Here is a 22,047-nt window from a genome sequence, read left to right as displayed (position 1 = left end):
CATTGTAGGTTCAATAAAAAATTAACTTTGCTTGACAAAGAAAAAGAAAAACGTAGTATTCTGTCAAACTGAGGATACATATAATTAGGAAGATTTTGGCTCACAAAAAAATACAACATATGAAGGAATTGAAAATAACCAATAATCAAGAATAAAAACCTGGTAGGCTGTGAGTTCATGTGCTCTGGTCCTCATGTGGTCACAGCGTTGTCCCAGAGCGCAACCCAGAGCTCCTAATCTCTCTTTCAGGCACTCAAGGTTGTCCTCTAGCAGCGCTCGGTCTTCATGTCTCAGACCCGAGGACCCGGCTAGGAGAGACTGACTAAGCTTCACCTCCTCCGTCATATGCATCACGTCATTTTCTAATGTCTGCAGAGAAGATCAGAAACAAAGATCAGTTGAGCCTGTGATTTCACTCCTAAATTGCAAGATCACATCTTTGTTTATCTGTTTCAAATCCCAATTTCATTTGTTTTACTTTAATTACACATCCAGAATGCTACATTTTCACATTTTTTTCTATTAAACGGAAAGCTCAAAGGAAATTTGTGTTATTTTTAGGATTAAATTATCAACACACAGTCCCTGGGCCTGAAGCCTCATAGTACCTCCTGCTTTTGTAGGCGGGTCTCTGCGTTTTCAGCCAGCAGCACTGAGCCAGAGAAGACGTTGTTCTCGACACCATCCAGCCAGGAGGAGGTGGATGACACAGCTGTGTAGAGCTGCTGTTCCATCTGCGCCACCTGTGTCTCACCACCACCGGGCTGTGCACATACAAGAAAGTTTCAGGTTTGTATCGCTACAGCTCATTGAACAAAATATTTAAATCTGTTTGCTTTGCAGTGTACAATATTGCGATAGAAATGGTGAAACCTGAGTGGTTATGTCTTCTATTGCCTGTCTGAAGCTGTCGTACAGAGTCTTCAGGGACGATTTGTCGGCTTGCGTTTCTCCTCTGAACAATGATCCAGCAGTGGTCACACGAGAGGCTCTGGAATAAACCTGCAAAAGCACATGACAGTCTCTAGCTTTAAACGTGAACGACAATAGCAAAAGACAGTACACTCCACCTCTATTACTACATGCTCTAACAATGATAGCACCACAGGGTTTGTACCGGCTGCTTGTGGTCCTGCTCCAGAGTTTTCTGCAGGAGCTCCAGTTTGGTCTTCAGCTCTAGCCTCAGGCTCTCCCATCTCTGCCTCATCTGCTCTCGTGCCACCTGAGAATCCCTCTCACCCAAAGCTGCTGGTGAGAATGGCTCTGTTGTACTGCGTGGTGACAGAAACATGAATGCATTAATGTTCCACTTACAATTTGCCATAAGGATTCATACATAAACTAACTTGACATTTCAACTATCAATGTTATACTGCCTATATACATAAGTGTGGTATGATGGGATGTAAAATACCTGGCACTGCTGGGTGAGGCCTGCTGGATGAGAATCTCCTCTCCTCTGCTAGCGACCGACTGAAGCAACCTTTTCTGCTCTGCAAGTTGCTCCTCGAGCTCCTGCATAGCAGACATGCAATAAGCCAACATTTGACCGTGCTTAACGTGTCATTAAATAGCTAAATCGTAGGTGGTAGGAATACATTTATATTCTTTAATATTAATATTTTTATTTGCAATTAATGGCTTAATAAAAAGTACACACACTCAACGCCACAAGGCTGCAGTATCTGGTTATAGGCAAAGGGTAAAACATACCTAACAACAAAATGTTTCATAAAGCACATTTTATTAATATATAGTGTGATGTGAATATACCCTCTGACTCTGAAGACTGTCCTGGTGTTGTTGGGTCCGTGTGGTCCGGGCCTGGGCCAGCCACTCCTGCACACTGGGACTCTGTGAGAGACTGGAGTCTGATTCGCTGCTGTCCTGCTCCTGCAGAGAACACTTTAGGAGCAGATAATACATTGTAAAACAAGAGTAATTTAATAAACAAATCAGCAAGAAATCAGGATCATACATAGATACCACCTCTGAGTTGTAGAATAAACATTCAGTATACTCTTAGATTGCAGACAGATATGAAAGGGACTGAACTAAATCCACATACAGCGTTGGTATGTTGTGATTTGTCAACAATTGAAGCCTAAAGCTATCTCACCTGGATGTTACTCTGCTTATCTTGTAGCATCCTCTGCAGCTCCAGCAGGCCGCCCTTCAATGTGACCAACTTCCTGGCTAGCTGCTCGGCATCCTCCCTGGTCTCTGTGCGACCCTCCAGCAGCAGGTTCTCACTGTGCATGGAGAGCTCGGACAGAGCCTGCACCTTCTCTTCAATCTCCAGCAGCATGTTCTGCAGAATCAGGAGGAGAGAGGCCAGCTCAAACATGGTGTCTCACCACCTGCAGCCGCTCCTTTCACGACACAACAGGCCCACCGGTTCCAGCTGCACACCCCCTACGCCAGCAGCTTTCCCCGGCCACAGGACAGGGAGAGCTGTCCCTGTATTTTCATCCTTCGCCCACCTCTCCGGCTTCGCCTCCTGTGCAACATATTACCACTAATCCTTCCCGCTCTGCTACACACATGCTGTCACTCAAATTCAGGAGCTACTATTCTGTGAAGACCACGGTGAATGTTCAGCATGGTCCAGGACATCTTTCAGAGAATGATGCTCTAATGTTTGAAGAAACATTTGGTCTGTAGTAGCATAGCAGCAACTCTTCAACCGATCAACCAGTTTACCAAAGGCAGAGAGCAACTCTTCCTCCAGCCTTACCCTCCCCGTCCTCTAGGACTCCCCTACTTGGATATTCTAGCAGCTTCGGCAACAACACCAATCCCAACAGCCGGACCTTTTAATCATGTGAAAGCCCCAACCCCCAACTGCTCCGCCCTATGCTTCTAATTGGCCCCTGTCACATAGAGACATCTGCATAATCTGCTTAAGACTAGTTGTACAGTCGCTTAGGAGCCAAGCCGTCTGAATGCCCCTCTAACGCTGCTAATGCTCTTGTTTACTTACTGAACGGTCCCTGCCCCCTGGGATGATCTATATGTAATAGGGGAAACAAAACACTGACGTATAAGACAGATCCAAACAATCCAGAGCCAATTTTGACCACGACAGAATGCCTAAAAGATATATCTAACTAAGCTAACTATGTTAATCATGAAAATCTGTTGCATATTCATTATTCAGAAGCCTCATTCCCGGTTAAAAATAATTCAATTCATGTTCTTAAGTAATGTGTTAATTCAAAGATGTAGATTGTATGCTGTCCACTTTGAGTGGACAGCAGGGGGAGCTCTTACCTGGCATTCAGCAAGCTGATCCTCCATGTCTGTCTCCTCCAGAGGTTCCAGTTCAAGGGTGGAGGTGACAGCACTGCGCATGCTGACCAACCACTGGTCCAGTTCATCGGCCTGGTTGTGATACAGTTGTATGGCCTGTTCCTGACGCTGACCCTCCAGACGGTCACTAACGCGCTCCTGCAACAGAGTACATTACATGAATTTATTAATGTAACATAAAATAACTATCAGCTAACATTAGTGCTATTGTATTTTAACAACAAATACCTCCAATAGCTGTTGTTTCCCTGAGGCCTTCATGTGGATGGTGGCCATCCTCTCCGCTAACACAGCCAGGGAGGAATGCATGGCGAGCTGGTCAGCCATGTCTGAGTCCACAGCCTCCGAGCCCAGTTCCTCTGTGAAGGTTGTCTGCAGCCTGTCGATTTCCTCCTGCACGCTCTGAATCTCTTCCGTTAGACCCTGCACAATAACACCATTATAGTTGTAGGGCTACATATATATTTAGTAACTACATTTACATCTTTAGGTTAACCAGAAGCAAGTATGTATCTTCTTATTCAGGCAGATTCTTTGGCAACATCTGAAAATAACAGAGAGACTCCATCTGCTCCAACAAACAACATTAATATCTACTATTAATTAAATCAAAAATGGCAACAACAAAACAATTGTGCATTGACAGACCTGAAAAATATGTTAATACAACGGGTGCAAGCAGGAATGAACAAATAATTTATAATATCTAAATAGAAATTAAAACGGAAGAGAAAACAATGATTTATTTTAAAAGAGATCTTCTTTGTAATACCATAAGATTGTCAGCCTTGTCTTTTAGACTTGTATTATGTTGTGCAGGACTCACCTCTTGGGCCTTCACGTGGCTATCTGGACTTTTATCGGCCTCCACAGGCTCACTCAGTTTGGCCTCCAGAGCTTCCATTTTAGAGGAGATTGACTGCAGCGAACCCTGGTAATGTTGTTGTTTCTCCAGAGCTTCATACAGAGACCTCTGCTTCTCACTGATCTGTATTACAATGCAAAAGTTGCACAGGCTTAAAACATGACAACAGTCACTGACAATCAATAAATCGCAGAGCTGACATCTTGTATTATTCACATACCACATTCTTTAATGTCTCCCAGGAGCGCTGTAGGTCGTCCAGGTTGGCCACAGACTCAAACGTTGGGTCGTATAATTCTTGGATTGGAGCTCTTATGAGGGTTCCTCTTCCCATCTAAAAAAATCAAAATCAAATCAAACAGCGCTATCAGCAGTTACAAGAGCGACAAAGCAGTCGTTAAAAAAGCTCCAAACTCATTGTTAGCCATGATGAACTTGCAGCTGCAGGCAGATACTAGATATTGATTATTAGTGGAATTAGTTTATTCTTACTTATTAGTTATTGTATGTCTTAATTGAGTGTTTCTTTTTTTTTATAAAAGAAAGTTCAGAAGAGATAAGTAAAAGTTACCAATTAAGAGGAACAGAGAAGGCAGATACCTTGGTTATAGTGGCCTCAGTGTAAGTGATGGGGGAGGGAGAGCGACAGACAGGAGGAGAAGAGACCTCACTGTTAGTGCCCTCCTCCCCAGACTCCTCAGTTACAGGAGACAGGAGAGTGTGACAACGGCCAGCCGTCATCTGACACGCCATGCAAGAAACATTAACAGAAGAGCAGACAGGCAAGGTGGATGTGGAAAGGTTAATCATATGCAATGTGTTTTTAGATAAAAGTGGCACAACGCAACTTATAAAAACACATTTTGCTATGAAAGCATGCAAAGGGTTTTATTAATAAAATAATTGGAAGCCAGAGTTAGCAGAATGAGTCAGGAGGTTTATTATAAAGTCAAAGCCCTCAGCAAAATACAGCTGCAAATAGCTTTCTCAGCATCAGTAGGATTTGTGGTATTTGGTCTTTTCTTACCATGACAGCTTGGGCTGACGATTTCTTTAATTTGTCCCCGTCCACCTCCTGCAGCCCCTCAGGCAGCCCCTCCACATCAGTCACAGTCAGCAGCATGGTGGCGTGTTTGGCCTTCACTGCCAGCATCTTGCATTTGGAGTTCAGTGAGGCGATCTGTTCTTGGTAGCCTTTGATTTTCTGGGCGAGTTCCTATTCAGAAATATAAAATACCAAACTTACCATCTTTCTACTAATTTGCAGCCCTTTTGTGTTCAATTTGCATGTTAACATCTAGTTTATGTGTAGTTTTAATACATGCAAGCATGCCACGGTTTATATGTTATGGCTACAAGTCAGTGATGACCGTAGTAGATATTCTTGCCCTATAGTTGACCCTGTACATAACACCTAGGTAAGAATGAATGAATTCATGTGTTGTACTTCATGGTGAAGGATCTGGGCCTGCAGCTCCTGGATGCTACTGGTGGGGATCGGTCGGTCCTGGATGACACGGTGTGCCTCCTCGATCAGCCCCTGTAGGTCTCGCACTTCCTGTTCATGTTGCTCGTACTGCACCACTGCTTCCTGCGCAAAACCACAACGAGTGTTGCAACAGTAAGACAAAGACAAAGAAGCATACACAGCTTATTGTATCTGAATGCAGGGTTTGCAACAGTATAGATTTGCAGTGCAGTAGTGCCCCCTATTGTACCTGTAGGATGTTGCACTGCTGAATGGCCACATGCTGCAACTGACTGGCTTCTTGCTGCAGACGCAGAGCTGTGCGACAAATGGCAAGGTTGGGCATCACCTCCTCTGGGACCCACAGAGCGCTCTGACACAGCTGCACTGCCTGCACCTGCTGCTTGAAGCTCTCCATATCTGCCAACAGACGCTGCAAAAACACAAGGTATATATTAATACATAGATTTAATAGATCGTGAGCTACATTTTGATTTGCATAATGAGTGGTTACCTGTCTCTGAGTCAGCTGTTCTTTGAGGCTCTGGCGTGCCAACTCTGGAGAGGTCAGTGTGGCTTGGACCTGCTCCAGAGCAACGTGAAGGGCTTTAACTTCATACTCCAGGGCCTCCATACTCTGAGAACATATCAGTCAAATAAATAGTTATCTGCTCATAAATTACATCGTCAGTATCAATTGCCAGGTTTACAGAAATATAAAAACATTGAAGAAACATGTCTTTTTTTCCTTCTTTACCTTATTTGCATCCTCCAAGCTCTGGAGCCGTGTCTTGATGTTTTGCTGAAGCTCCTCTGTGTTTCGACTGAGCTCACAAACCTGTTGGCTCACAGCTTCAACCTGCAGCACCTCAGACAGGAGGTCTACTTTCTCCGCCATCGACTCCAGGTCTCCGTGGAGCTCCCGGGACTCACGCAGGACAGCCTAAGCACCAAGGACAACAAGGCATTGAATGAGAGGCAAGTCAAGACAGATGTAGCCATGTCCATCCATTTGCACATTTCATTCTCAAAATAAAGTGTGGAGAGGCCAATAACGAATCAAGAGATTAAAAAGCTAAAACATGTGCTTTGAGTACAGCTGACTAAACCTGGAACTCACCTGATACATTCGCATCTGCTCCTGCAGGTGAACAGAGGAGTTCCAGATGATGTTGGCCTTCACCAAGCTTTTGGCTTTCTCTGACCACCTCACGATGAAGTCCAGCATCTCATTATACTCGTCTAAATGGCAGACAGCCTGAGAGCCAAAACAAGAGAGAGGCTGTAAAAGCGTATTTCACTGACGAAGAATACAAAGGCATAAGGTATGTGGACGCAAACCTTTTTGAGCCAGTTGTTCCGACAGTCTGCTAGTCTAGTGGTGTGATGATGCATCTCTGATAGTTTGCTGATAGCATCGCTCAGCTGTTTGGCCAGCAGGGGGTTTCTGCGGCCAAACTCTTGCACAGCGTAATCCAGTTCTGCGAGGGTGCGACCGCAAACGTCCAAATCCTCAGCCAAGCTCTGTGAAGAGAAGTGTGAAATGTAGAATTGTACACCGTGATATTATTGAATGGCTGCCAATGATAGTGGAACTTTACTATTTCTAAATAAACTCCAATTTCATATTAGGACCAAGCAGGATTACATCACACACCTTGACCTCTTCTTTGGCATGATCAACATCTGGGGATTTTTCCTTGAATTTGGCAGTGACAGCGTTGAGTTTCTCAGAGATGTCATGGATTCTGGAGCTGAAGTCCTCTTTTATTTCCCTCGTTTTCTGAATTTCTCTCTCTTTAGAAAGAACCTAAAAATAATAATAAATAAATAACATGCCACATGATACTGTATATTTAACAGTGTGTGTTTTTCCGTTAACAGATTTAGGAAAAAAAATGTTATATTCATAATTGCATTCAAAGTTATGGAATCGATATAATACCTGATCCTCGATAGCACCCAATGCAAGTGAAACCTCAGCCAGTTGCATGGAGATTTCAGACGGCAGGATGGTGTAGAGATCCAGGTACTTGCTCTGTTGCTGCTCTGCTAATTTATCCACATTCTGGCGATAAGTGATGACATCTTCATGTACAATCTGTACAAAAGAAAAACAAGACACAAGAAGCCTTTTCCTCAATAACATTAATACTCAAATATCAATGTTGACAGTAGGATATTCACAAACATGGTATTTCTCTTTTGTACATGGCAGATATACCTCAAGCTCCTGCAGCAGAGAATCAATATCTGGAGTGGGATTGAGAAGAAGCTCCCTAGTCTCCTGGATCCAGGCTTTCACAACACTGAGCTCCTTCTCCACTTCCTCTCGGTCCCTCAGTTCCTGAGCAGTTTGAGCTCTCTTAGTCCTTGACTGTGTCAGGAGGCTGGGGACAAGGATAAAAAAAAAAGGATTTTCAAACTCTGATTTGCCAAAATATGGTTAACTTGAATTCTAAGTGACAAGAACTAATACAACCAAAAAAAGAATTCATGCCATTGTCTCATTACCTTTCCATCTGATCTTGTACAGCTCTGATCTCCTTCAGGCTGGGCAGCTCGTCCTGTTCACTTGTCGGCGAGGGCACTTCCACATCGTGCAAAAGGCTGAGGGCATACTGGCGGAGCAGCATCAGAGAGGAGAGCTCCCTCTCCAAGTCTTGGCTCAGCACGTCATGCTGGTCCAACAGAGACTGCAGCGTGGCTTTGGAGGCCTTTTCAATGGCAGTATCAGGTAACCGACTTTTGAGCTCATCAGAGACTGCTCTCACCTTCACCATCTATAAAAAGAAGATCATTTAGAAGTTAACAATGTATTTCAACACAATATTTTGTGATGTACATGTTTTTTTGTTTACAAAATCATTTATTTACGCACAACATATTATTTTTTCAGTTTGCCTTTATACCTTTTCCCTAAAAGTCCTCCATTCCTGCGCTGTGTCCTCCAGTACTCTCTCCTGTCCCCGGGCCACGCTGCGTAGCCGTGTCCAGCGCTGCCACACGGTGGTCATTGAGCGACTGATGGTGGCCTTGCTGACATCACTCCCCACCAGCTCCAGCTGAGAGGCTTGCTCCTCCAAACCACTCAGTTTCTCTTGGAAGCCATTCACCAGTGATACAAGGCACTGGGAAATTAAGAGATAATAAACTTAGTCTATAATAGAACCATCAACATTTTCCTAATTGGAAAATCACTTTCTTTGTATTTTATACCTGATGGCTGCAGAGCCTATCCTCAGCCTCTTGGCTTGTGGCTGCCTTTGCAGTGGAGAATTCAGTCAGCTTCTTCTCAGCCTCGTTCATGAGCTCAATGACAGTCTGCCTTGCCTCCTGGTAGGAATTCCACTGAATCACACAGCTAGAAAAAAATTCAGATGTTAGAGAATTAAATGGAATTATTAATGAAAATTGTACCTATTTTACAGTATATTACATGTGCACCATCACACTTTCATTCTCGGTACCTTTGAAGGACATCCTGGTGACACTGGAGCTGATCTTGGACCTCCACACCTCTCTGCCTCGCCGACTCCACGCTCACACGCAGCTGCTCTTTTGCTACTGGGTTGACCAGGTTCTCCAGCTGTGGAAGCAGTGAATGCAATTCCTCCAGGTGGGTGAGGAACTCCTGCTCCGTGGACACGATGTCAGTCTGTTGCCGGAGACACTCTTCATAGTTCTCCACATCCACACCCAGGCTAGCTTGTTGCAGGAAGGACACAGCGTCCTCCAGCCATTCACAGGCTGACTGCATCCTGAAGTGATACTTCTGACACAACCCCAGGGCTTCCTCCAGAGTAATCTTCACAGAAAGAGAATTGACAAAAAACGATTTAAGATTAATTCATAGATATCATGTGAACTCCAACAAATAGCATTCATTTTGTGATTTATAATGTATAATTTGAATGTTTTAGAGAATATAACATTGTCCCACCTGTTTTGAGCTCAGAGCTTTTTGAACGTCGGCCTGCAGCTTTGCCATCTCCTCCAGGCTTGTATCTACGTGGGCTGGGACAAGCTCATTGGCACTCACATACTTCTGATTCTCTCTGCTGCTGAGAGCTGCCACAATCCTCAGTCTGGACTGCACTTCCTCCTGCATGATTTGCTGCTTCCTGATCTCCTCCTGCACCTTCTCCACCCTCACATCCACTATCACAGCACAGTCCAGCTCATCCCTGACTTGCTGCAGCCAGTCCAGGGTCCTTTTCATCTCGGTCTCAAAGTCTTTACTCTGAATAAACCTGTTCTCACACTCTTCTATCAGGTCCCCGACTGCAGCCTGCAAGGAGCGCAGCTCCTCTTGCCACAGGACCACTTGCTCTTTAGAGGCGTCTTGAGCTGCTTGGTCGACACGGGGTGCGAGAGTGTCCATCTGATCCATGAGCCTCGACAAGTGAGAGTTGGCACTCTGGAGACTCCCTGCCAGAGTATGGTAGTTCTTCAACCTCTCCTCAGCTGACTGGGTCTCTGCATTGACTTTAACCAGCTGCTCTTTTGTGGCCTTTAATTCAAAGTCTACCTGCATAGCCATCGCCTTATGGTCCTCAAATGACTCTAAGGTTTCGTCCAGATGCTCTACTTTCTGCTCTACCAGCCTCTTAAGGCCGTTGTAGAGACTCACAAGTTGGGTCATTTCCTCTGGGCGCCAGGGTTGACCAGTGCTCCGAAATCCCTCCTTCTTCTGGTTCAGTTCACTCACAGCAAGACCCAGGTTGCCCAGATCTGCCTGAATGGCTTTGTAATCATTCTGCAAACTGACAACTTCTTCTGTTTGCAGGCCTACAGGCTGTGTGCCAAGGGTATTGAACTGCTCCTCGAGCTCTTTCAGTGCTTTATGAGTGACATCTATAAAAGATGTGTACTCATTCCTTGTAAGAATAGCCTGCTGGATTTTCTCCTGTTTCTCTTTGCCTGATGTTAATATGCTGTTATATTGTTGAGGGAGGGTGTTGAGTTTCTCATCCAAATAGCAGTGGTCTACTTCATTCAGAGTGGGCAATATTTCCTGGCCCGCTCTTTGTACAATCAGGAGTAGGTTCTCATATTCAATTGCCTGCTCAACTATCAGTTGATACTTCAGAAGCTGAGCTTCCAACTCAGCATCTCCAACCATCAGATTTATTTCAGGAAATGTGACTATATCAGCTTGTTTGATCCACAGACATATTTTCTCAAGATCAGTCTTGAAATACTTTCTGGAGACAAGCACTTTTTCCAGCTCATGAAGTTTCTGGCCACATCTGTGTAACGTCTTGTCAAAGATGTTTTGCAGCTCCTGTAACTTTGTGAGAATCTCATTCCTTTCTTCCTCGCTGGCATCCCTCATCAGATCCCTTCCCTGAGACCACAGGGAGGTCAGCTCGCTCTGATAGGCTTTCAGACTGCTTTGGATGTTCCTGCATGTTCTGACCTGCTTGGCCAGGTCATCAGGTAACAAGGCAATGTACTCCTCTGCCTGGGCCTTCTTCTCGTTCTGCTGGACCCAGGAAATTGACTGACTCACAGCCATGAGGAACTGTGTCCTCTCTGTGAAAGCTTTGCTGAGGTGCTTTCTGCGCTGTGCCACTTTCACACTTAGAGATTCCACCTCAGACTGAGTGTCAGATATCATCACTTGCAAATGCTGCCGTTCGCTGAGGCCCAGCCGGGGGAGCACCCTGTCGGCATCAGTCATGGCTTGAGCCAGCAGGAGCTGCTTGGCCTCCAACTCACTGCAGATGCTCAGATGGTCAAACAAGAAGCTTTGAGCCAGCTCAGGAGGAGGACTCATTTTCATGGCCTCAGACAGGGCAGGCTGCTGCTCCTCTGCCCAGTCCCGAGCTTCTCTTAGACGTGCTTCTACTTGGCTCATATCTTCTAGCGTCACCACCGAGTCCTGTATTTTCTTTTCAATCAGGTTTTGCATTTGAGACCATCTCTGCTCAAAGTAGCTGATTTGCTCTTTAACCAGCTCCTTATCATCCAAGTTCAAATGATGGATGACTTTCTGTTTCTGATCCTTAAGGTCTTCAAGAGTTCCTTTTTGTTCTTCCAGAGTCACAGCAAGTTTCCGTAAAGCCTCCAAGTGTTGAGATGAACTTTCAGCATCCGTTCTGAGTGAAAAATAATAGATGAAGAATTACAATTAAAGATTTTATCTTTGCAATGATTTTTTTTTTAAACTTCTAACAATATATAAAAATAATTTCTCAACATTTACATGGTTGAACAAATGGATTGGTACAGATATTTTCAGTGACGTCTTACACAGAAAGACTATGAGGTAACAGAAGAAGATACATTTTTGCTTTAGTCTTGTCAAGAAAACAGCAATACGTGATGGAAAATTATTCCAAACACACCTGGCCAGGTTGTCCCACTCTTTGGACACCTGTTCGAACAGTGCCTCCACCGCAGAGATACAGTCATGATATTCTTTAGACCTCTGCAGATCCTCCTCCCTCTGGCTCTCCAGCTTGTTGGCCTGGTGACAGAGCTCAAGCCAGGAATGGCTCAGACGTTGCAGCTCTGCATGCTCTGGAGATTCCTGGCCACCAGTCAATCTGCTCACAGTTTCTGTCATCTTGGTCAGGATATTCTGTTTGGACTGCAGTTGCTGGCTGCAGTCCTGTGTGACAAGCAATATACTGAGTGGTTACCACAAACGCACCCAAATAGTAAACAGATGCCTCTTTAATCCCCACACAACCCATGGAAGAATGTGCCATTAGATTGTGATTTCACAGTCACCAACAGAATCATGTTTTAATAAGCAAGATGTTTAATGAGGATGATTAAGAAACAGTTGTCCTTTGTGTGCCCTGTCAGGGGCTCAGTGGTTATGACACTGTTTCCTACCTTGGCTTGTGACAGCATGTTTTGTGCTATCTTGGTCTCCAGCTCAGCGGGTCGCCTGGAGAGGCTGAGGAGCTGCTGCTCCATGTCCTGGAACAGGCTGGTTAGATCTTGTTTCTGTTCCTTGATCTCTCTCCAACCCTCTGACAGCACCTGTGCACTGGACATCCTTTCCTCTATCTGCAAAAACATATTTATACCATCTTGCATTGAATATTTGCAGGATTATGTATTCATGGTTACAGATCACAATGCATGGCCTGCTACATGGTCCATCATTCATTTATCAACATACACTATGTATTTATTCATCAATGTGTAATATGTCAACATATATACCCAAAACTCTCTGATGTATTAAAATCCTGTGTTTATGAGTAATTATTATGATAGTAAATCCGTACAGTGGGTCCTTCATGTTGCACAATGGACAGGGAGGTAACCATAACTGACCGTGAGTTTGACCTGCTGGACCTCTGCAGCTGTCACTCTCACATCATCGTCAGACAGGTCACACACAGAACACACCAAGTCCAGGTAAGTGCTGGCCTGCTCCTGAAGGGCCCTGTAGTGCTTCGCCTGGGTACGCACACATTATTAATGTTAATAAATTAAAACAACTTGTTGCTGTCATTGTATTGCAGGAGTGTGTCATTGACCTGCTTCAGTGCCTCCTGCAGACCGGACGGTCCCTGAGCGTTCAGATGGAGCTCCTCCTGCACTGCGGAGAGCCAGGTCTGGCACTGCTGGAGAGTGTCCTGGTGGTTGACGTGTTTCTGCAGATCCCGGTCTAGACTCTGATACACCTGTTGAACAAGGTGAGGTAAGACCTTAAATATCTTTCTATCATGAAATAATTATTATAAAGCTTTTCCTCAAAATGATCGAATGGATGGACATGTGGTTGTTTGCTTGTTTTACTTACACGTTGTGCAGTGCTGCAAATGGCAGAGTAGCTATCTCTGGTTCCCTGCTGGTGAGCCAGGACTTGTTGACTGATCTTAGCTTGAACTTGGTCTGTACAGCTGGCAACAAGACCCTCTCCTTTCTGCTTCAAGCTTGTGAGACGCTCCTCAAAATTGGCAATCTCCTCCATTATTGCCTGAAAAAGAACAGTCAGGTATTAAAAAAAACAGATAATGAGCAGTAAGGAATGGGAACTTTTGTATGACTCGGACACAAAATGTCACCTTGTGTCGGGCAAGTTGCTGAGTGGCCATCTCCATACTACCGGTCCGCATGGAGTCAAAAGTGACGAGCCTACTGGACATCTGTAACAGCCATTTCTCAGCCTCTTGCAACTCGGTGTTGTAATCCTCATGCTCCTTGACCCACTCCACAAGATTCTGGACCTGTGTCTGAACCACATCAGAAAGGAATATGATATTATCTACTGGTAATTTCAGACACAAAAATTGCAGAAAGAGATTAACAGTATACAATAACACACCTTTGTTGCCAAACAGATGTCTTGGTAGTCAGCCTGCAACTTTTTCATGTTGTCACTTATAGTTGGGTCGTGGACTGTGTCGAGCAGGGCCTCTCCTTTCTCAATGACAGATTTCACTGCTGACTCATGGGACTGCACTGTCTGCTGGATCGTCTGCAAATATGAAAAAGGAACAAAATACTGCAGTGAAATCACTGTGTTTTCAAGATAAATGGATGAATCATTGCTAAGTTACCTTGTACTTTGCTAGCTGAGCCTTCTTCTGGTAGAGCTCAGCTTTAGGCTCTACACTTGATGCTAGAAGGTTCTTGGTCTCCATCACCCACTGGGCCTGGCCCTTGTATTTATCCATAAAATCTTTAGAGAGCGAGATACATTTCTCAAGTGAGCTGTGCTCTGTGCGCAGAGCGGTCATCAACTCCTCGAGTTGGAAGAGGCGCGTGTCCACCTCCTCCTTCAGCTGCTCTGCTTCATGCTCCTCCAAGAACGCCATGGCTCGCTCCGTCTTCTCCCTCATTGTCTTGAGGTAATTGTGACCCTGCTCCATGTCAAGCTGGAGAGCCTGAAAGACACATAGGCTTGTATTAAGCTTTAGTCATTTATAAGATCCAGGAGTCTAGCACTAGAAATGGTTAGATAATAATATACCAAAGTCATGTGAGTGTACCTCTAGTTTCTTCATCTTTCTCTCCATGGCGAATCGGTCCACTACATCAACACTTATAGCCACAGTGCTAAAGTTGTTCTGAGCTGTGCTGAGCCAGTCTGAGAACGTTCTGAAAACACACTGTGCCTCTTCAATGCAAGACACTTCCTTATGCAGCTGTTTGATCATCTCCTGCAAAACAGAGGTAGAGGATAAAGCAAAGATTTAATAAAAGATTTTAAACAGTAGAGACCATTTCTATATTATTAAAGAAGCCGAAACAAACATATCAACAAGCATGTATTCAACTATTGTACAGGTATACTCAATATACACAGCTGTGTGTTACTGTCATACTGTGTGCTTTGTTCAAGGAGACCTTACCAGTAAATGCAGAAGTAGAGCATGGTAGCGGGCTGTGATCTGAGTGGCTCTGGTGCTGATCCGGCTGCTTATGTGAGTTTCATCAAGAACCTGCTGAGCCAGAAGACTGAGGCCCTCCATCTCCTCTTGATAAACCAGCACCTCCTCTTGCCAGCTCTGATGACATAAGCATCATTCATGAGACAATTAAATTCATTATGTTCTATACTTTCGAGAAAATGTCATGCAACATCATTGAAAATTTGGGGAACTGGATGATAAAAATGCAAAATGAACATAATTATGGAGATTTGAACAATGTTTAAACACAAACCTTTATCAGCTGGAGCTGAGCATCTTTAGTGGTGAGGTCGGATCTCCGATGGCTACGCAGTTGTGCTTTGGTCTCCATGACCTTTAACCAGCTGTCAAGATGATGGAACTTCTGTTCCATCTGCCGCAGTTTGGCCAGAGCACTGTTGAGCTGAGACCGGGTGTCGGCCAGCCGGCCTTGGTACAACCTCCACTCCTGCTGCAGGGTCTCTAGCGCTCGGTCTTCAGTCTGAGGGAGTCCCAAAGGAATGACCAGTTCTCGACTCACCAGTATTGTGTTCAGCAGAGCCTGGCCCTCTGTACAGTGCAGCTGCAGTTCCTGGAGTAACACAAGTTAAAGTATTATTATATATATTATTATGTAGAGCAGTTTTGCAGTCCATGCACAGGCAATAGAAAAATATTCGAATATAAGAATAATTTACAACATTCCTACACTGATCGTTTTCAAACCTGCAGCTTCTGTAGAGTCTCCTCCAGCATATCAACATCCCCCTCCAGCTGTGTGTAGCAGCCAAGCTTCTCTTGTTCCTCTTCCAGCCAGTCCTCGAACGCACGGAGGCCCCGCTGATACTCCTGGTGGGATTTCACCAGCTCCTCTGCTTTGCCTACTGCCCTCTGAGGATAAGGTGAGGATAATGATTCAATTGTAACAGTAATATTTTGTAAATGCTTTAGCACAGGTATGTAAACAGTATATATAAAGAGTTTTAGAAATGTAAACAATCAGAAAATACTGTGTTTAAATTAAGATCTGCTTTGTTACCATGGCATTGTCTTTAATGGTGTTATAGCGCTCTTGAAGATCTTGGAGCTCCAGTTGAGCTACATAGTTCTCAGCAATACCGGCACTCTTTGCAGTGATTGTGTCCAGGAGGCTGCTGTGGCTCAGAACTTCTTCATGCAGCAACTAAAAGAGCAGGAAAGGTTGAGTAACTTCATCAAGCAACTGTGAATCATTTCAAATTAAGATTTCATAAACCCTCACAACTCATCTGTATCACTTGTAAATATTAGGGAATGAAATTCAAGTATATTCAGTATCAAAAAGACTACAAAACTCGTACTTATGTCTTAGAAAATAATACATAAAACAGAAGATTACAGTACCTTGGATCTGCTCAGATTAGTGGTTTTGTCTCTCATCTCTGGACACTGTTTATCAGTGGGGTCAAGACTCTCGTCCACACGTTCAACCCAGGCCACAAACTGTCGTACGTCCTCCTGATAACTGGTCCACTGAGACAGGGAGCCTTCCAGCTGACTGTCAATGTAAAAAGTGCAGTACGGCAAGGTCAGACAATGATACAATCATTTGTTACAATAAATAATATTTTGTGGACACTAGCTATAAAGCTACCACAAGGATATTTGAAAGACAGATCAAGTGTTTAACTTGTTGTAGACAACAAACCTTTTGCATTGAATCGAAGCGGAGAGCAGAGCATCCCAGGAGTCTTTTAGCTCCTGTATTTGTTTTTGGACGACAGGAACTCCCTCAGCTGACGTGTTCCTCTGAACGGACTCTCCTCTTGTGATCAGCATCTTCAGCTGGATCTCCTTTTCCTGACGAGCGGTCAGCAAGGCCTGGTGCAGCAATCACAGGTTTATCAGAAACATAAACCAGTTATTAATGGTGATGACTCATCAAAAATTTGAAAACGCCAGATTGTTCTACCTCCAGCTTGATCATCCTGCTATCAAGAACGTTTTTGTCAGCAGTGGGGGCACAGTAAGTCTGCAGCATGTGGCTGGTGTCCGACACCCAGTTCTGAAGCTCCTTTAGCCCCTGAGAGAAGAGCTGGTGCTCAGTGACTATTCGATCGATCCTAGACGCCTTCTCCTGCAAACATAATCCAAGCATTATCACAATGGATTTTTAAGCATGGAATTCACAGTAGGCTCAACCCTGATGACTGCACAGACTACCGTCATAATTTATAAGAGACAAACAGTTTTCTTGTAATGCAACAGTTTTTCTTGTTTCAAATGTGTAAGACTTACAGTAACAAAAGAAAGACATGAATTTATAATTAAAGCCCAACTGACTTATCCGATGTCCAATAAAAATCAGCCGATATGAGGCTTTTACAGATGTATTTGCCAGAATGTGCAAATATGAAAACCATTTTACAGAAAAAACAATACAGAAGAAATTTGAATTTGTGTTTAGATTATACCCAATTATTTGGTTGTATTTGTGTTTTTCTTAATTATAGTTATTTAAAATAAAGTTTATCATGAATTTCTTTGTCATAAGTGCTTGATACTGACATCTTAGATATCGTTGCCTCATTGAATAGATATCGACTGATATATCGGTATCAGAAATGTTTTACTCCCTAATATCATTATCAGCTTTGGCAACAAGAAGGCCACATCGATTGGGCCCTATTTTGAATTATGTTGAGTTAGTACCTTTGCTGTTCTCCATCCTAAAACAATGATAAATCAGAGCTCAATCCAGTCTAGTGCCTCTGTCTCCTCTCCAGCTCTACCCCTAGAAAAGCCCCAGTGCACAGGCAGAGTGGAAGGCATTACTGTACCTTGGTCAGGTTGGTTAAAGCTAGGTACTGAGCAGAGAGTTGCGAGACACGGTGCACAAAACCCTTGCCGGCCGCCTGTTCATCCCACAGCAGCTGGGCCTTCTCTTTCAGCCTGTTCAGCTGAACCTCGTGAGAGGCTAACTCCTCAAGCGCAGACTGGAAGAGCACAAGCAGGTTATCAAAGAGGCAAGCAAGCACACACAGAGATATAAGACAGTCGACGTCAGAAACAGACTGTGGGGTTAGCGATGGCAACATAGCGAAAAGAAAAGAGAATGGAATATTTGGCGTGGTGTTACTGTCGGCGGTCATGACGTGCAATCAAGGACCCTGGAAATATCTGGTAGACAATTTCTAAATAATGAACTGGATTAGGAAGACATGAGAATAGCAAAAAAGCAGCAGAAAGATGGCACAGCAAGCTACTGGCAGTTAGCAATAGTTCTTAGCAGTGCTTCCGAGGCTAAAACACAGTAACAGAAGGTGTAGAAGGGATTTGGAATGGAATGGTTGATTGATGGTTTGAATGGTTTCTGCACATGTCTGTTTTAAACATGAGGAGCGTTTTGAAGACCAGTGGAGTTTGGACCTTTTTACCTGTAGCTTGTGAAGCTCTGACTTCTTGGCTGTGAGATCGTGAAGCCTGGTGCTGCTCTCCTGAACAGCCAGGTCTGTAGCATTCAGACAGTCCTGAAGGGGCTCAGCACAGGCCTCAAAGTCCTTCATCTGAGACAAAAGGTTCTGAAACACACCAGACAATATACATGGTTAGGTTGATCATATATTAAGACACTGCAGGCTTTTATAATTGGAATGGCAATATGGCCCAACGTGTTCAGTTGCTTACTTGTAGGTTCGCTTCTCTGTTGTGCAGGTTAGACATCATGTTTTTCCAGTCCTCTCTGGCAGTGTTCATTTTGGCCCGGACTGCATCAACTTTGTCTTTTCCTGCGATGCTCGAGATGAGCTCAGAGTTCACAACAACAGCATTCAGCTTTGACTGACCCAGCTCTCTGTCACCTAGAAATTCCTGAGAAGAGAGAGAGGTGGACGAGGAACCTCAAACATGCAGTAAAAAAACAGAAGTGAGTGTAAGTCGGTTTCAGGTCGTTGAGTTCTTTACCTGAATCTTCTGCAAGCTCGATGCGGCCTCGTTGAGATTTTGAGGCACGTCGAAGCATTTGGCCGTATTGATTTTGGCATTGACCAACCACTGCTGGAACTCTCTGAAGGCTGAACGGAAACCTTGGTCCAGCAGCTTCTCTTTGTTCTGGCACTCCCTGGACGCTAAGAGACTCAGACTTGGAACAAGACAGAAGGGAAAATAAGTTATATTGTCTTCATACAGAAATTATTATTATTAATGAATTAAGGGCTCTCACCTGTTGTATTCCTTAATGAGAGCAGACACTCTCTCAGACTGAGCTCCCATATCTCTGGAGAACCGGCATAAATCATTGAGCAGAGTCTTCAGACTATCAGACACTGGCTCAGCTTTGACAAGTTCCTCCAAAGTGTCCTGGATGGAAAGCAGATCACATGAAGTGATGAGCGACCACAAGAAAATGTAATAACACAAACATATTTTCTAGTTCAATCCCACTAACTCTTGTCTTACTATTGTAGCTAAATAAAGCAGAGACCTACCTTCGCCATCTGCCACCGTTTAACAGCCTCTTCTCCATCATTCGTTCCCTCTACACTGGCCAACCGTAGACGCCATTCTTTCAGCTGACGGCTGAAGTCCTGCAGGTCCTGCTCCAGCTGTGCCGACAGGCTTTTGAACTCTTGTTCAGAACTGGCTATCTGGGAGAGGGCGGTCTCCAGACTGGCCCGTGTCTGCAGCGCTCCACGCTCCCACTGTTCCCATGAAGACAACAGGGCTGCTTCCTCTCGCTCCATAGCCTCGTAACCCCCTGAGCCAGTGTGATCTCTCGCCACCGCCCCACATCTTTGAACCCGGTTCAGCCTCTCTCTGCCGCGCTGCTTGGAGTCGAGCAACTCCTGGAAAGGGAAAAATGAGTTCTGAAAAGTGCTATCTCAAAAGCAGGTTTTTTGTTTGTTTTTCTTTTTAATGGAGCCGCTCCAAACAGATGATTTTTCAGAGGAGAATCGCTCAAAGTTTCTTACCTGCACCTTGGAGAGCTTTCTTTTAACAGAGACTGAGTTTCCTGACAGGTCCGACCAGCGCTGCAGTTCCTCTTTAGCCGAGACGAGCCAGTCATTGAAGTCTCTCACAGCATCGAGATACTGCTCATGCTCAGACAAAACGTTTTGCATGGACTGCACTTTACCCTTTGGTGACAAAGAAAAGACATAAACACTAAGTACTGGATAAGAATGAGGTACTGTTTATTTATAAATGAGTAAAAATTGCATTTGAGCAAGATTGATGGAAGTTTGTAACCTTTATATTTTAGAGCATTCATTTGACTTTTTAATATAATGGCCCAGGTTGTTTAATAAAACTGTCTCTTATTAGGGCAACTTATTCCAATTTGCCACAAAACTGCCCCACAACACTAAGTATCTGCCCCGTGAGGGCGTTCTTTAATGTCTCCCATCTGCAGATTCTTGCGCCTGGTCCTGTTTTCCCTTAATTAATCATGGGGTTCAGCAGGTATTTGCAAATTAATTTATGCCTGTATCTAGATCACCTTGACAACAGCTGCGATATCAGCGAAATGTGCGTTGAGCTCTGCCCTCGACTCTGGTCCAAAGGTCTGGTCTCCAGTTTTCTCGTGCATCTCCACCGCTTTGTCGGTTAGGCGTGACAGTGCTCCGGCGTGAGCGTCCACATCAGCCTGGATGGCTCTGAGGCGTTCGAGCAAAGCGGACTTCTCTTTGAGGCCAGGCTGCTGAGGCAGAGTCATGCCGACCTCCTGCTCTACTGACTCCATCCACTGCTGCAGCTGGCCCTTATTGTCCTGAAAGCTGGTCCACTGGGCCACGGTCCACTCCAGACGACTGCAGACAATGATAAGATCATATTAAACATATTACTCTGGATGAACTCTGCTGTCACTGTAAATAGTCCCCTTCCCATAACAGATTTCAGGAAACCAGAAGAAGAAACATGTCCTACCTGTGGCAGCTCATTGAAGTCATCAACATATTGGCCCAGGCATCCTTCAGGCTCTGGAGTTGTGAACAAATGGCCTCCTGTCCCTCCATTCTGTTGTGCTTCAGTACCTGTTCTCCTTTTCCTACTGTCATGTTGAGCTTCACCTCACCTTCACCTTTCATTAGTAGGATATCCTGCATTTACAGAAAAATGTTTTTTACAGCAAATAGAGGAAGAAAACTAACATTTCAGAGTTTTAATGTCTCAATACATTATTCACTGACCTGTACAAGACCAAGCCTTTTCTCCAGAGTCTCTTTATTGCCAACTGTGCTGTTCAGTGAAGCCAGGCGCTCCTGGACCCCGTTAAGCCAGTTCCAGGTCGCCTGCAGCGTCTCTTCAAAGGCTTGTTGCTCCTGTAGAGTGAGCTGGCAGCTGCGTAACCGCTCTCTCACACGCCTCAGCAAGGCCTGGTGCTGTGACTGCAGCTGAGCTGACACCCTCGTCTCACTACCGTCACCTCGCCCACCTTCGTTTAATGCCTGGCCCTCCTGACATAAGCGCTCAAATGAATCCCTGAATGGAAAGAAGTCAGATCTTTAAATTTGGTTTGATGAATGGACAGGGAAATCAGACTTAATCATAAGAGGCCTATTTTAATTTCTTAGCAAACACACAAAGTAGAAGCACCTTTCTTTGAGCACCTCCTGCTGATATTCCTCCACTTGCTCGAGAACAGCTTTTTCAGGACCATGCTGCTTGGCTTCCATCAAATCCGTGGTCATCCTCTTTTCCATATGTTCCAACCACCACCTCAGTTTCTTAAGGCGACCCTCAAATCTACACGGATTTGAAAATATCATATTTAGAAAACGGAGGGTTAACAAAGCGTTTTACAGAACTGGTCCATGTGCGAATGTTTTACCCCTTCATGAGGGAAGCACTGTCCTCCAGGATCTGTTGGTTCTGTCTGCACTGCTCCACAAAGCTGTCCCAGTCCTGCTGGATGGAGGAAAGGTTCTGCTGGACCTGCCCAGCACTGGCTTTGGGAAGATGGAGCAGGAGCTTCTCTCCTTCCTCACAGACCTGTGTAAGACGTACCTCACCCTCCTCCACACGATCCATGGCGCCCTGACAAATAATCCAAATCACTT

At 44.6% G+C, this 22,047-nt stretch overlaps 1 protein-coding gene across 8 annotated transcripts in view; it reads right to left on the bottom strand.

The window, feature by feature from the left end:
• Positions 1-22,047, bottom strand: part of syne1b (spectrin repeat containing, nuclear envelope 1b) — a 71,682-nt gene that overhangs the window by 19,507 nt on the left and 30,128 nt on the right. For 7 of the 8 annotated variants that reach the window (XM_053434907.1, XM_053434910.1, XM_053434909.1 and 4 more), the window contains 54 exons: positions 21,819-22,024; positions 21,584-21,733; positions 21,178-21,469; positions 20,915-21,087; positions 20,487-20,796; positions 19,960-20,124; positions 19,477-19,833; positions 19,212-19,348; positions 18,953-19,130; positions 18,677-18,859; positions 18,427-18,570; positions 16,962-17,126; positions 16,698-16,870; positions 16,394-16,547; positions 16,050-16,193; positions 15,737-15,901; positions 15,285-15,602; positions 14,972-15,127; positions 14,609-14,779; positions 14,177-14,503; positions 13,942-14,094; positions 13,682-13,849; positions 13,417-13,593; positions 13,151-13,297; positions 12,945-13,070; positions 12,495-12,671; positions 11,999-12,264; positions 9,589-11,749; positions 9,116-9,453; positions 8,865-9,009; positions 8,558-8,776; positions 8,160-8,428; positions 7,870-8,035; positions 7,591-7,746; positions 7,303-7,455; positions 6,987-7,169; positions 6,766-6,903; positions 6,403-6,588; positions 6,160-6,282; positions 5,896-6,078; positions 5,625-5,768; positions 5,205-5,393; positions 4,778-4,918; positions 4,398-4,511; positions 4,139-4,300; positions 3,541-3,735; positions 3,274-3,450; positions 2,120-2,311; positions 1,774-1,905; positions 1,415-1,515; positions 1,118-1,271; positions 874-1,002; positions 609-764; positions 160-369 (listed from right to left, as the gene is read on the bottom strand). In XM_053434907.1, the coding sequence (XP_053290882.1) occupies positions 160-369; positions 609-764; positions 874-1,002; positions 1,118-1,271; positions 1,415-1,515; positions 1,774-1,905; positions 2,120-2,311; positions 3,274-3,450; positions 3,541-3,735; positions 4,139-4,300; positions 4,398-4,511; positions 4,778-4,918; positions 5,205-5,393; positions 5,625-5,768; positions 5,896-6,078; positions 6,160-6,282; positions 6,403-6,588; positions 6,766-6,903; positions 6,987-7,169; positions 7,303-7,455; positions 7,591-7,746; positions 7,870-8,035; positions 8,160-8,428; positions 8,558-8,776; positions 8,865-9,009; positions 9,116-9,453; positions 9,589-11,749; positions 11,999-12,264; positions 12,495-12,671; positions 12,945-13,070; positions 13,151-13,297; positions 13,417-13,593; positions 13,682-13,849; positions 13,942-14,094; positions 14,177-14,503; positions 14,609-14,779; positions 14,972-15,127; positions 15,285-15,602; positions 15,737-15,901; positions 16,050-16,193; positions 16,394-16,547; positions 16,698-16,870; positions 16,962-17,126; positions 18,427-18,570; positions 18,677-18,859; positions 18,953-19,130; positions 19,212-19,348; positions 19,477-19,833; positions 19,960-20,124; positions 20,487-20,796; positions 20,915-21,087; positions 21,178-21,469; positions 21,584-21,733; positions 21,819-22,024 (11,898 nt within the window). The remainder of the gene's footprint in view (positions 1-159; positions 370-608; positions 765-873; positions 1,003-1,117; positions 1,272-1,414; positions 1,516-1,773; positions 1,906-2,119; positions 2,312-3,273; positions 3,451-3,540; positions 3,736-4,138; positions 4,301-4,397; positions 4,512-4,777; positions 4,919-5,204; positions 5,394-5,624; positions 5,769-5,895; positions 6,079-6,159; positions 6,283-6,402; positions 6,589-6,765; positions 6,904-6,986; positions 7,170-7,302; positions 7,456-7,590; positions 7,747-7,869; positions 8,036-8,159; positions 8,429-8,557; positions 8,777-8,864; positions 9,010-9,115; positions 9,454-9,588; positions 11,750-11,998; positions 12,265-12,494; positions 12,672-12,944; positions 13,071-13,150; positions 13,298-13,416; positions 13,594-13,681; positions 13,850-13,941; positions 14,095-14,176; positions 14,504-14,608; positions 14,780-14,971; positions 15,128-15,284; positions 15,603-15,736; positions 15,902-16,049; positions 16,194-16,393; positions 16,548-16,697; positions 16,871-16,961; positions 17,127-18,426; positions 18,571-18,676; positions 18,860-18,952; positions 19,131-19,211; positions 19,349-19,476; positions 19,834-19,959; positions 20,125-20,486; positions 20,797-20,914; positions 21,088-21,177; positions 21,470-21,583; positions 21,734-21,818; positions 22,025-22,047) is intronic. The other variant, XM_053434911.1, reaches the window with a different exon arrangement.

Source organism: Pleuronectes platessa, chromosome 11 (assembly GCF_947347685.1).
Source record: "Pleuronectes platessa chromosome 11, fPlePla1.1, whole genome shotgun sequence".
NCBI classification, from domain to species: Eukaryota; Metazoa; Chordata; class Actinopteri; order Pleuronectiformes; family Pleuronectidae; genus Pleuronectes; species Pleuronectes platessa.
This window is presented reverse-complemented; position numbering and strand designations above follow the sequence as displayed.